The sequence below is a fragment of the Puma concolor genome, chromosome D2, assembly GCF_028749965.1.
Source record: "Puma concolor isolate L17-30 chromosome D2, mPumCon1.1.hap2, whole genome shotgun sequence".
In the NCBI taxonomy this organism is placed as follows: domain Eukaryota; kingdom Metazoa; phylum Chordata; class Mammalia; order Carnivora; family Felidae; genus Puma; species Puma concolor.
In genome coordinates this window covers 36,060,509-36,072,733 of record NC_141677.1, presented here as the reverse complement: position 1 = coordinate 36,072,733, position 12,225 = coordinate 36,060,509, and the positions used below count along the sequence as shown (strand labels likewise).

The 12,225-nt window shown below is 36.3% G+C and overlaps 1 protein-coding gene and 1 non-coding gene across 6 annotated transcripts in view; one reads left to right on the top strand and one right to left on the bottom strand.

Moving 5' to 3' along the window:
- Positions 1-6,935: 6,935 nt before the first annotated feature.
- The window catches only part of ADK (adenosine kinase), a 524,109-nt gene continuing 518,819 nt past the window's right edge, over positions 6,936-12,225 (bottom strand). For all 5 annotated transcript variants that reach the window (XM_025917987.2, XM_086680037.1, XM_086680040.1 and 2 more), the window contains one exon: positions 6,936-7,760. In XM_025917987.2, the coding sequence (XP_025773772.1) occupies positions 7,636-7,760 (125 nt within the window). In that variant the 3' untranslated portion in view covers positions 6,936-7,635. The remainder of the gene's footprint in view (positions 7,761-12,225) is intronic.
- On the top strand, positions 10,220-10,326 carry LOC112854942 (U6 spliceosomal RNA). Its single transcript, XR_003223014.1, has one exon. It is a non-coding gene; the product is annotated as a U6 spliceosomal RNA (small nuclear RNA).

The window sequence follows — 12,225 nt, the reverse complement described above, 5'->3', positions numbered from 1 at the left end:
GTGACTTTGCCATCCCAAAGTCTCCAACTCACCGCGGGGATCTGGAGAAGTGAGAGAGGACTTCATTGAGTGAACATTTATTCAGCATCCACTATGTGGCAGTGGATGAAGTCATATACATCAGTATATGTATATATACTTAGAAGTCAACCTTAGAAGTCATATACATCAGTAAACAATTACATGATATGTTATAATTGTATAAGCTACAGTAAGGAAATATGCAATGTGCTTTAAGAGAAAAAAAAGAATGGAGCAGCAACTAACCTGGGAGGTGTAGAGAAAACTTTTTAAAGGACCTGACTTTTGGACTGGATCTACAACTGAGTTGTTATAGAAGGAAAATAGTAATCCAGATAGAGGCATGAGCATAGGTGTATGTTTGGGCTGGCATGAAGGGTTATAAGGAGGGATGGCAGTAGGAAGGCTGTTGAAGTGGTTAAGTGGTGGATGGTCAAGGAGTTTAAACAGTAGGAGGAATGAATTGGGCCTGGGTGTTCAAGAGAAGGTGAGTGCTGTTTTGATAATCAATGTGTCTATAGAACATCCCAAGGGGCTGACCTGTAGGTTTCAAGCCTAAAGCTTGGAGGGGGATCAAGGTTAGAAATAGAGATTTGAGGGGCGCCTGGATGGCTCAGTCAGTTAAGCCTCTGACTTGGGCTCAGGTCATGATCTCACAGTTCATGAGTTCGAGCCCCGTGTCAGGCTCTGTGCTGACAGCTCAGATCCTGGAGACTGCTTCGGATTCTGTGTCTCCATCTTTCTCTGCCCCTCCCCTGCTCGTGCTCTGTCTCTGTCTCAAGAATAAACATTGAATAAAAAAAATTAAGCAAACGAACAAAAAGAAATAGAGATTTGAGAGTAATTAGGTGATAGATGAAATTGTGGGAGTCAAATTGGTCACCTTGGAGTTTAGAGAATGACAAAAGGCTTGTTGGGGTGGAGGCTTCTTGACACTGAACAGAGATGTCTTCCTAAAGCATAGTAAGAGGCTATAAAGAAGGCAAGACAATGAGAAAAGAGTGGTTGTGTAAAAGCCAAGGAATAAGAAGTTTCAAGAGAGTGTGGCCTCTGAGTCAGGTGCTGAGAAAAGAAGAGGTAGATTAAGAAATTAAATTAGCCATTGGATTGGACAATTAGAAATGTCCTGGTGATCAGAAGGGATGCTTCAGAGGAGGCAGAAGCAGAAAGCAATGGGTTCAGGGGTCAGGGTGGGAATATGTCTGGTTGATGTTTGCAAGGGTGTTTCATCAAATATCCAATTGTCAGGTGGGCTGGGGGATGAGGAGAGGGTATTCCATATTCAGAAGAGGAGCTTGGTAGCCCCAAGAAACCCTGCAGTAGCCCAAGATGGGCTAATTTTGTCATGGAATTCATGTAAAAATTACACTTTGTAGTAAGTAATATACAGATGGTCCCCAACTTATCATGGTTTGACTTATGATTTTCTGACTTTATGACAGTGTGAAAGTGATATACATTCAGTAGAAACTGTACCTCAGATTTTGAATTTTGATCTTTTCCTGGGCTAGTGGTATGTGGTACAATACTCTCTCGTGATGTTGGGCAGAGGCAGCAAGCTGCAGCTCCCAGTCAGCCTCCCGAGCACTAGGGTAAACAATTGAAATATTTACAACCATTCTGGACCCATACAACCATTCTTCACTTTCAGTATTCAATACGTTACAAGAGATATTCAATTCTATTATAAAATATGGTTTGTGTTAGATGATTTTATCCAACTGTAGGCTAATGTAAATGTTCTGAGTACATTTAAGGTAAGTTAGGCTAAGGCATGAGGTTCAATAGGTTAAATGTATTAAATGCATTTTTGACTTAAAATATTTTCAACTTACAGTGGGTTTGTTGGAAGATCTCTGTATGATTATGTATTGTATGTATTGTTTTATCTTCTTCATCAGATGCTGCTATTGATCAAGTTTAATAGGTTTTCCTATTTAGATAAAAATATAAAATTTATATTTTCCTCAACATTAGGAAAATTTTCAACCATACTGAAACGTTGAAAAGTATTATATAGCAAACATCCTAGATTCTACAATTAGCATTTTGCCATATTTGTCTTACCACTTATCTATTCATCCCTCTTTCCATTCATCTTATTTTTTGATGCCCTTCACTGTAAGCTGAAGACGTCAACACACTTCATCTCTATTGGTATGTATTACATTAATAGAGTTCATTATTTGCTTAGGGTTCTTTGTGCTGTTAAATAATCATGGAACATAAATAGGACATTCTCTGGGTTTTGACAGATGCATATGCCTGTGTATCCCCTACTATGACATGGATCACACTGTGAGCTTAGAAGTTCCCCTCATCTCCTTTCCTAGTTTCCACTTCTCTCTTCCACAAAGCCAATCTCTGTTTTTTATTTTTTTTTCCACTATAGGTTGGCTTTGCCTATTCTGGAAATTCATATATATGGAATCTTACAGTTTGTGCTCTTTCATATCTAGCTTCTTTCACTCAGTAAAATGTTTTTGAGATTGACTCCTGTTGTTTCATCAGTAATTTCTTTCTTTTGCTGAGTATTATTCCATTGTTTGAATATACCAGTTTTTATCTGTACTCCTGCTGTTGGACAACAATCCTGTTTCCAGTTTTTGGCAACAGTGAATAAAAACTGCCATAAATCGTCTAATACAAGTCTTTTTGTGGACATATGCTTTCATTTCTCTTGGGTAAATACCAGGAGTGGGATGGCTGGCTCAAAGAATAGGTGTGTTTAGTTTTATAAGAAACTTCCAGGCCCTTTTCCAAAATGGTTCTTCCATTTTACACTTCCACTAGCAATGTTGCTTCACATCCTCCCTGACATTTGGTGTGGTCATTTAAATTTTAGTCATTCTGGTACAGAGCTAACTCACTGAAATTTTAATGTTCATTTCACTCTGAATAATGATGCTGACTACTTTATCATGTGCTTATTGGCCATTCATATATATATATTTTTGTAAGGTTATCTGCCTTTCCATTGTTGAGTTTTTAATATATTCTAAATACAAGTTTTTATCAAGATACATGTACTGTGAATATTTTATCCTGGCTGGTGGTTTATACATAGTCTTAATGGTGTCTTGATGAAAAAAAGTTCAAACTTTTTTGGGAGTTCAATTTATCAATATTTTTCTTTCATGGTTAGTGCTTTCAAAACCCTCTCTAAGAAACTTTGCATACCCCCAAGCCGTGAGAATATTCTCATATGTCTTCTTCTAAAAGTGTAATAGCTTTGGCTTTTATGTTATGGCTATGATCCATCTCTAACTTCTATGTATGGTGTGAGGTAAGGTTCATTTTTTCTCTTATAGATGTCAAATTGGTATAGCATTGTCTGTTGAAAAGACTTTCCTTTCCCACTGAGTTGCTTTGGTACTTCTGTAAAATATCAAACTACTTCATGTTTAAATTTATTTAATCTTTATGTTTTCCTTTTACCTTCTCTTAACATTCTTTCACTGGAGGTGGTAGTGGTGGATATGTTTTCCTTATTTTACAGTTGAGAAAACCAAGGCTCACAGCCGTTCAAGAACTTGTCCAACGAGACAAAAGCTGGGGACTAGACCATAGAACTACAACTGAATCATAAAAAAAATTGTTTACATTTTACCTATTTTATCCCATGAAAATATTATTAAATGGACACTTTTTCTGAAGGTGATGTAGTGAGAGAAGTGAATCATGAATTTTTTAATATTTTAATACTGGTGGTATTTTTAGACTGCCAGCTAAACACATGCTTCCTTTGTAGGCTTATGTATGTCTAAAGCAATCTCTATACTATGTATCTTTGGTTTGAAAGAGTAAAAAATTATAATAATTGCTTTGCAAAATTTGGTAAGAATAATAACTTTTAGCCAAAGTTGCTTGTTGGTAAGAATAATAGCTTTTAGCCAAAGTTGCTTGAACTTTAAGAATGTATTTCCCTCACCCTGATCTAAAAAAAAAAAAAAAAAAAAAAAAAAAGTCTTACTCTTTGATTTTTTCAGAGAAATAAAGCAGTAAAGGTACATATAATGAAGACAGATGTAAAAATTATCAACTACTCTTGTAGCTACTCTTATTCTTTTTTTCCTCTTTCTCCTACTCTGTTATATACTTGAGCACCCAGCCTATCTTTAAATGCTTGTACCATCTTCTTTTCCAATCTTATGAAAGCACTTTTCCGGCAACCTTGATCACTTGCTGAGACTAGGATGACCTCAATTTTCTAGTTCTCCAGATCACCAAGCTTCATCCCCTCTCCCCCACCAAATGATCAGTCTTCTGTTCCCACCTCACTTGCCCAACTGTGACTCACAAATAAATGGCCTATCTTTTTGGATCACTACTCCGGTAAGAACTGCCTTTCCCCACGTATAGGGAGGCAACTTTATTAAAAACACTGGTCTACAATATAATTATACTTAGAGATGTCACAAGTAAACTATCTATATCTGGTGAATAACTTCGGAAAGAGGGTCACACAGCTATTTGAAGCCAACCTGGGGCCAGGGCTCATGTCTTCTTGATAACTTCATTATTCTTCTCCCATACTGCATGTCCTCCCTCAAATATCTATTAAACCAAGATACTATAAAGTGAGACTAGGTTAACTATTCCCCACTCCAAGATGCAAAAACTTAGGTCACAGTGGGGAATGTGTTAACAACCAGTCAGAGATTTCCTGAGACCAAGTCTGTTAGGCTAGCCATTATTTCTCCTTTGCCCTTTATCAAAAAAGAGAACTAAAAAAAAAAGTGTCATCAACTCAAGGACAAAATACACATATCCCAATGACTATTTTTTATTGTAAGAAAGTTATGTGCTCTGTGTGCACATTAAGTGCTACCAAATAGCATACTTTGTAACCTCCTTTAGTGCCTGTCAGAGGCCTAGCTAGTGAGTGGCACCTGATCAATAGTCTTGGGATAAGAAAGTTTCTCATCAAAAAGAGTAGAAAAAGTTTATCAGTGTCCTTCCTAAGAGAAAGACATTCTGTAGTAGTTTTAATATGATAAAGATACCTTAGCACTGAAACTAATTGTTCTTGAGAGACAAAGTTGGAAGATTTACACTTCCTGACTTCAAAACTTACGCAAAGCTCCATAATTGAAACAGTCTGGACTGGCACAAGGATAGACATATGGAACTGAGAGTCCAGAAACAAAACCTTACATTTATGGCCAATTGATTTTTGACTAGTTTGCCTAGCAAGTTCAGTAGTGGAGAAAACAGTCTTTTCAACAAGGTGCTGGGACAATTGGATATTCACATGCAAGAGAATTTAGGCCCTCTACCTTACATATATACAAAAATAAACTCAAAATGGATCAAAGACTTAAATCTAAGAGCAAAAACTATAAAACTTAGACAAAAACACAGGTGTTAGTCTTTGTGATCTTGGATTAGGCAAATGGCTTCTTAGACATGAAACCAAAAGCACAAATGACAAAAGAACAAATAGACAAACTGGACTTCATACAAATTGAAAACATCTGTGCTTCAAAGGACACATCAAGAAAGTAAAAACCCACAAGAATGGAAGAAAATATTTGTAAATCATATATCTGATGAGACACAGCTAGAATATACAAAGAACTCTTATAGTTCAATAATAAAAGTACAAATCACTCAATTAAAAAATGGGCAAGGGATATGAATAGACATTTTTCCACAGAAAAAAATATAAATGGTCAATAAGCATATAAAAGATGCTTAGTATCAGTCATTAGGGAAATGCAAATCAAAACCACAATGAAATATCCCTTCATATTCCATGGTGTGGAGAAACTGAACCCTCAAACCTTGATGAGAATGTGCATCCCTTTGGTGCACTGCAAATGGTGCAGTCCCTTTGGAAAAAGTTTGGCAGCGTCTCAAAAAGTTAAACATAGGGTTACCATGTGACCCAACAATTCCACTCCTAGGTACATATCCCAAAGGACCGAAAACACAAAAGACTTGTATATGAATGTTCATAGCAACACTATTCATAATAGCTAAACAGTGCTAATAACCCAATGTCCATCAACTGATGAATGGTTAAACAGAATATGGTATATCTATATAATAAAATATTATTTGGCAAATAAAAAAATAACTGATACATGTTATAAGATGGGTGAATCATGAAAACATGCTAAGTGAAAGAAGCCAGACACAAAAGAACACACATTATACTGACTCCATTTTTATGAATGTCCAGAACAGGCAAATTTTATACAGCCAGAAAATAGACTAGTAGTTGCCAAGGGATGGGGAGTATGGTGAATCGGGAGATACAGTGTTTCTTTTTGGGATGATAAAAATGGTAATAATGGTTGTATAATTTTGTGAATACACTAAAATGAAATGAATTGTACATTTTAAAATGGAAGTTTTATGGTATGTGAATTATATCTCAATTTAAAAAAGAAAAAGACAAGCAAGCATAGCATACCTTAAAGTTTTCCTAAACATAAAACAAAAACTTGAACCCTTTTTTATGGCTTGAATTCAATGTTATCAATATTACCTTTTTCTTCTTCGACAATAATAATCATAATGATAAAAATAGCAGGTACTTATTAAGCACTTACTAGGCAGGCAGCAAGCAAGCATTTTATACCTGGTATTTTCTCTCAAATCATCTCAATGATCTTGTACATGGAGTTATTATCCCATTTTATAGAAAGGAAAATGAAGGTAAAAGAGGCTCAGTAATTTGCCCCAGGTTATATAAAGGCAATTAAGTTTGACTCCAGAGGTTCTATTATGCAATTTTATCTTCCTTAAAACAGTGACTTATTGGTCTCAAGTACTAAATTATTTTTCAATGTATTATGTTGTTTTTCTATCACCATCAATGAATTAGATATCATTTCAGGACCCAGTATTAAATAATGATCTTAACCTCCTTATCTTGTTGAGAACAGGGCAAAGACATAAGGAAATTCCTATATGACAAGTTTTTATTTGTATCAAATTACAGAGTACCATAGGTAAATATAAGATTATAATTTGAATACTATAACTTATAATTTGGCAAATTATTTAATTATCCAAAATTTATTACATGTTTGAGTATGCACTAAAGAGGTTATTTGGCATAACTTGGCAAGATAAATTCTTCTGTACCTTATTTGACCACTTATCATTTATATATGTGGTACACATATATGTATGTATATACATACACACATACATATATACATACACATACTCCTAAATTAAGTATACTCGTATAAAAAGCTGAAGATTGATGTTTTAGAATTAATTCCTGTTTAAAAATCTATTATATTAAATCACATCTGCATTCAAAGCAGAAATGTAAAAAAAAACTGATCAATTTGCTAAATACACATGAATTTACAAAGTAATTGAAAATGAAATAAAAATTTCCATTGAAATGTTATATTCCTGTTTAATCAACATTTAAGTGGCACTATCAAACTATGGAAATAGACATTATTTTTTTAGGTTGTTGAGAGAATAAAGATTCTACTGAGAATTACTGTACCCTCCAAATTAAGAATGAATATTATTATAGTAGGAAAAGATGGCAGATAATTTTCTTCTTTATTAATATGGGAATTCTCAGGAAGCAATCAGGGCAGTATCTGTTCCACTGGGCTTGGATTTCCTGCATTTCTATCAGTGGAAATCTGGCTTCTCAGGAAAAGTGCAGCCAGTCCGCCTAATTATGACGCTTGCTGCGTAGTGACCAGCACGGATGCATTCAGTCAGGGGCTTGTCAGAGACCAGCTGAGACAGAAAACCTGGAACACAGACAAAAGGGAAGAACATGAGTATTGTCTAATAGCGTCAGAAATGTCATGTTGGGTCAGGCCAAAAAGTGGTCTATGTACCTATCTCTTTCTTCAGTCTTGATAGTAAGTGTTAAACTCCAAGTGTTAGAGTCCATGTGGAAGAATTCTTCCCCCAAATATCATAGGTTTTCCTCAACATTTCTTTTAAAGAGCTCAAGTTGGGACATGACAATTCACCATCAAGTCATTCTAGTCTTTGTAAGCCAAAAGTATAATCACACTTTCCTTTAGTTTTGAGATTAAGAGGTTGTGAGTAAGAAATACCGGCCAAATAATATTATCTTGGGTCTTTATAGCTGAGAAGTTATTCCCTCACTCCATCTCTCTGGATTCCTTCTGTGTTGTTATTCCTAGCATATGCTTTTGCACAAAACTCTATTGTATGGATATCTCTCCAAGTACAAATTTAAGAGTTGAAAAGTTATAAAGGACCTTACATCTCCCTTTTACTCCCAGAAGCAACTGTGAAATAATTTCTATAGTCAAGTGCCATGGACTAGTTGACATTAAAATAAATGTGATAAAGTAGAAAATAGTGTTAAGGACTTCTGTTTCTGACCACAAAGAAATAAAATAAAAGCAACCAGATTTATCCTTTTCCAGAAACTACTAACATTAAAGACAAAGTATATGAAGGCAAGTTTTTCAAATACTGTAAAAGATTCATGAAGGGAGGGAAACAAATGGGGTAAACTATAAAATTGCTCTAGCTTACCACCTAGAGAGAGTTACCAGGCCACAACACAAGAAACAACAACCTAGGGAGAGTTCAACAGTCTCATTGAGTTGACAGGATGGATTTGGGAGTCTAAGTAGGACAAAATTAATAGGCAAACTGATCAGGGAGAAAAAGAGAGAGAAGATGTAAGTTGCCATTATTGAGGATAAGAGATGTGATGTCACTATAGAATCTACATACACTAAAAGAATAACAAACAAAGAAACATTAACAACTTTATGCCAATAGATTTGGTAAATTAGATGAACTGGACAAATTTGTGGAAAGACACAAGTTATCAAAGTTCAGGAAGAAATAGATAGCCTGACTAGTCTTGTACCTACTAAACATATTGATTTTATAGTTAAAAAGCTTCCAATAAAGAGAATTTCAGGTCCAGATGTTGTCACCGGTGAATTCTACCAAATATTTAGGGAATAAAAATAGTATCAATGCTATACAATAACCTATTTAGAAAACTGAAAATACTTCCCAACTTATTCCTTGAGGCTAGCATCACTCTGATACCAAAAAAAGAAAGAAAAAAAAGAAAAAAAAGATGCAAATATTTTTTTTTTAATTTTTTTTTTTCAACGTTTATTTATTTTTGGGACAGAGAGAGACAGAGCATGAACGGGGGAGGGGCAGAGACAGAGGGAGACACAGAATCGAAAACAGGCTCCAGGCTCTGAGCCATCAGCCCAGAGCCTGACGCGGGGCTCGAACTCACGGACCGCGAGATCGTGACCTGGCTGAAGTCGGACGCTTAACCGACTGCGCCACCCAGGCGCCCCAAAGATGCAAATATTTTAAAGAAAATTTTAGCAAAGCAAATCCAACAGTATATTAAAAAAGATAATAAATTATTATTATCTTAGGAATGCAAGGTTGGTGTAACATTCAAAAATCAATCAATGTAATTTACCATAACTAAGAAAACCATAAGATCATCTAATAGAAGAAGAAAAAGCAGTTGGCAAAATCCAAATACATTCCTAATAACAACTTTCAGCAACCTAGGAATACAAAGGAACTTCCTCAACCTGATAAAGGGCAGTTAGGAAAACTTACAGTTAAAATCATTCTTAATGGTGGATGGTGGAATGTTTTCCCCTTAGGATCAAGAACAAGACAAAAATGTTTGCTCTTAAACAGTGTACTGTACTGAACAATTTAGCCAGTACACTAAGGCAAACAAAAGAAATAAATAAAAGTTGGGGCGCCTGGTGGCTCAGTTGGTTAAGTGTTGGACTTTTGATTTTGGCTCAGGTAACGATCTCATGATTTGTGGGATCAAGCTCCGTGTCGGGTTCTGAGCGGGCAGCATGGAGCCAGCTTGGGATTCTTTTTCTCTCTCTGTCCCTCCCTTGCTCTCTCTTTCCAAAATAAATAAACAGACATTTTATTTTTTTTAATGTTTTTTTTTTTTTTGACAGAGACAGAGAGAGAGAGAGAGAGAGAGAGAGAGAGAGAGCGAGCATGAGCGGGGGAGGGGCAGAGAGAGAGGGAGACACAGAATCCGAAGCAGGCTCCAGGCTCTGAGCTGTCAGCCCAGAGCCTGACGTGGGGCTCGAACTCACAGACTGCGAGATCATGACCTGAGCCGAAGTCGGACGCTCAACCGACTGAGCCACCCAGGTGTCCCTAAACAGACATTTTAGAAAAAAAAGAAATAAATAAAAGGTATCAAGTGCTTGCTTTGGCAGCACATATACTAAAACTGCAATGATACAGAGAAGCTTAGCATAGCCTCTGAACAAGGACAACAAGCAAATTCGTGAAAAAAAAAAAAAAGGCATTAAGATGGAAAAAGAAGGGAAGTTGTCTTTGTTTACAGACGGCATGTTTGTCTATGTCTATGGTTCTCAATAGTGGGTAATTTTGCCCCCCACCAGAGGACATTTGGTAAGGTCTGGCAATTTCTGGTTGTCACAGCTAGGGTAGAGGGTGCTGCTGGTATCTAATAAGTAGAAAGAGGGATGCTGTTAAATATCTTACTGCGTCTATAATGCTGAGATTGAGAAATTCCTGGTCTTTGTAGAATATCTTATAGAATCTAGAAAAAAATTACTGGAACTACTAAGTGAGTTTAGTAAGGCTGCAGGGTACAAGATCACTATACAAAAATCAAGTGAATTTCCATACTATATACACACCATACTGTGTGTGTATATATAGCAAGATATACCAGCAATGAACAATTAGAAATTGATATTAAAAATCACTTTTAGGGGCGCCTGGGTGGCACAGTCGGTTAAGCGTCCGACTTCAGCCAGGTCACGATCTTGCGGTCCGTGAGTTCGAGCCCCGCGTCAGGCTCTGGGCTGATGGCTCGGAGCCTGGAGCCTGTTTCCGATTCTGTGTCTCCCTCTCTCTCTGCCCCTCCCCCGTTCATGCTCTGTCTCTCTCTGTCCCCAAAAAAAAAAAAAAAAAAAAAAAAGTTGAAAAAAAATTAAAAAAAAAATCACTTTTAACATACTATCAAATATGTGTAATACCTGATAAAAGTGTAAGACCTGCACACTGTAAATGACAAAACAATGCCAAGAAAAAGGAAAGAAGCCTACATAAATGGAGAGATATAAAGTGTCTGTAGATCAGAAGATTCAATATTGTTAACAGCTCTAAGAAATTTTTCTATGGATTTAATGTAATACCAATAAAAATTCTAGCAGACCTATCTTTCATTTTTTTTTAAGTTTTTTTGTTAAGTTTACTTATTTTGAGAGAGAGAGAGAGCATGTGGATGTGAGCAGGGGAGGGCAGAGATAGAGGGAGAGAATCCTAAGCAGGCTTCATGCTGTCAGCACAGAACCCAACGTGGGGCTTGATCTCAGGAACTGTGAGACCATGACCTGAGCTGAAATCAAGTGTCAGGTGCTTACATGACTGGGCCACCCAGGCGCCCCTCCAGCAGGCCTTTCTTATAGAAACTGTTAGCTGATTCCAATATTTATGTGGAAATGCAAAGGACTAAGATTAGTCAAAATACACCTTTGAAAAACAAGATTCCTTTAGTTACAACTTATCACAGAACTAAAATAATCAAGACACTATGCTATTGGCATAAGGATAAACAAACAGATCAATGCACCTGCACAGAGTCCAGAAATAAACCTACTTCTATATCATCAACTGATTTTTGATGAAACTATCAAAACAATCCAGTGGAGAAAAGATAATCTTTTTTAAACATTTTTTTAAACATTTAAAAAAAATATTTATTTATTTTTGACACACAGAGAGAGAGATAGATAGAGAGAGAGAGAGAGAGAGAGATTGAGAGCATGAGTGGGGGAGGTGCAAAGAGAGAAGGGAGACACAGAATCTGAAGCAGACTCTAGGCTCCAAGCTGTCAGCACAGAGCCTGATGCGGAGCTCGAACTCTGGACCGCAAGATCATGACCTGAACCGAAGAAGGGACACTCAACCGACTGAGCCACCCAGGCACCCCGAAAAGATAATCTTTTAAACAAATGTTCTTAGAACAGCTGGATGGCATATTTGGAAAAACAAACAAACAAACAAACAAACAAACCACTTCAACCCTTACTTAACATCATCTACAAAAATTAATTTGAAATGGGTCACAGATCTAAATGTAAGAGGTAAAACCATTAAATTCTGAGAGGAAAACATAGAAAATCTTAGTGATTTGGAATTTGCCAAAAATCTCTTAAGTAAGACATAAAAAGT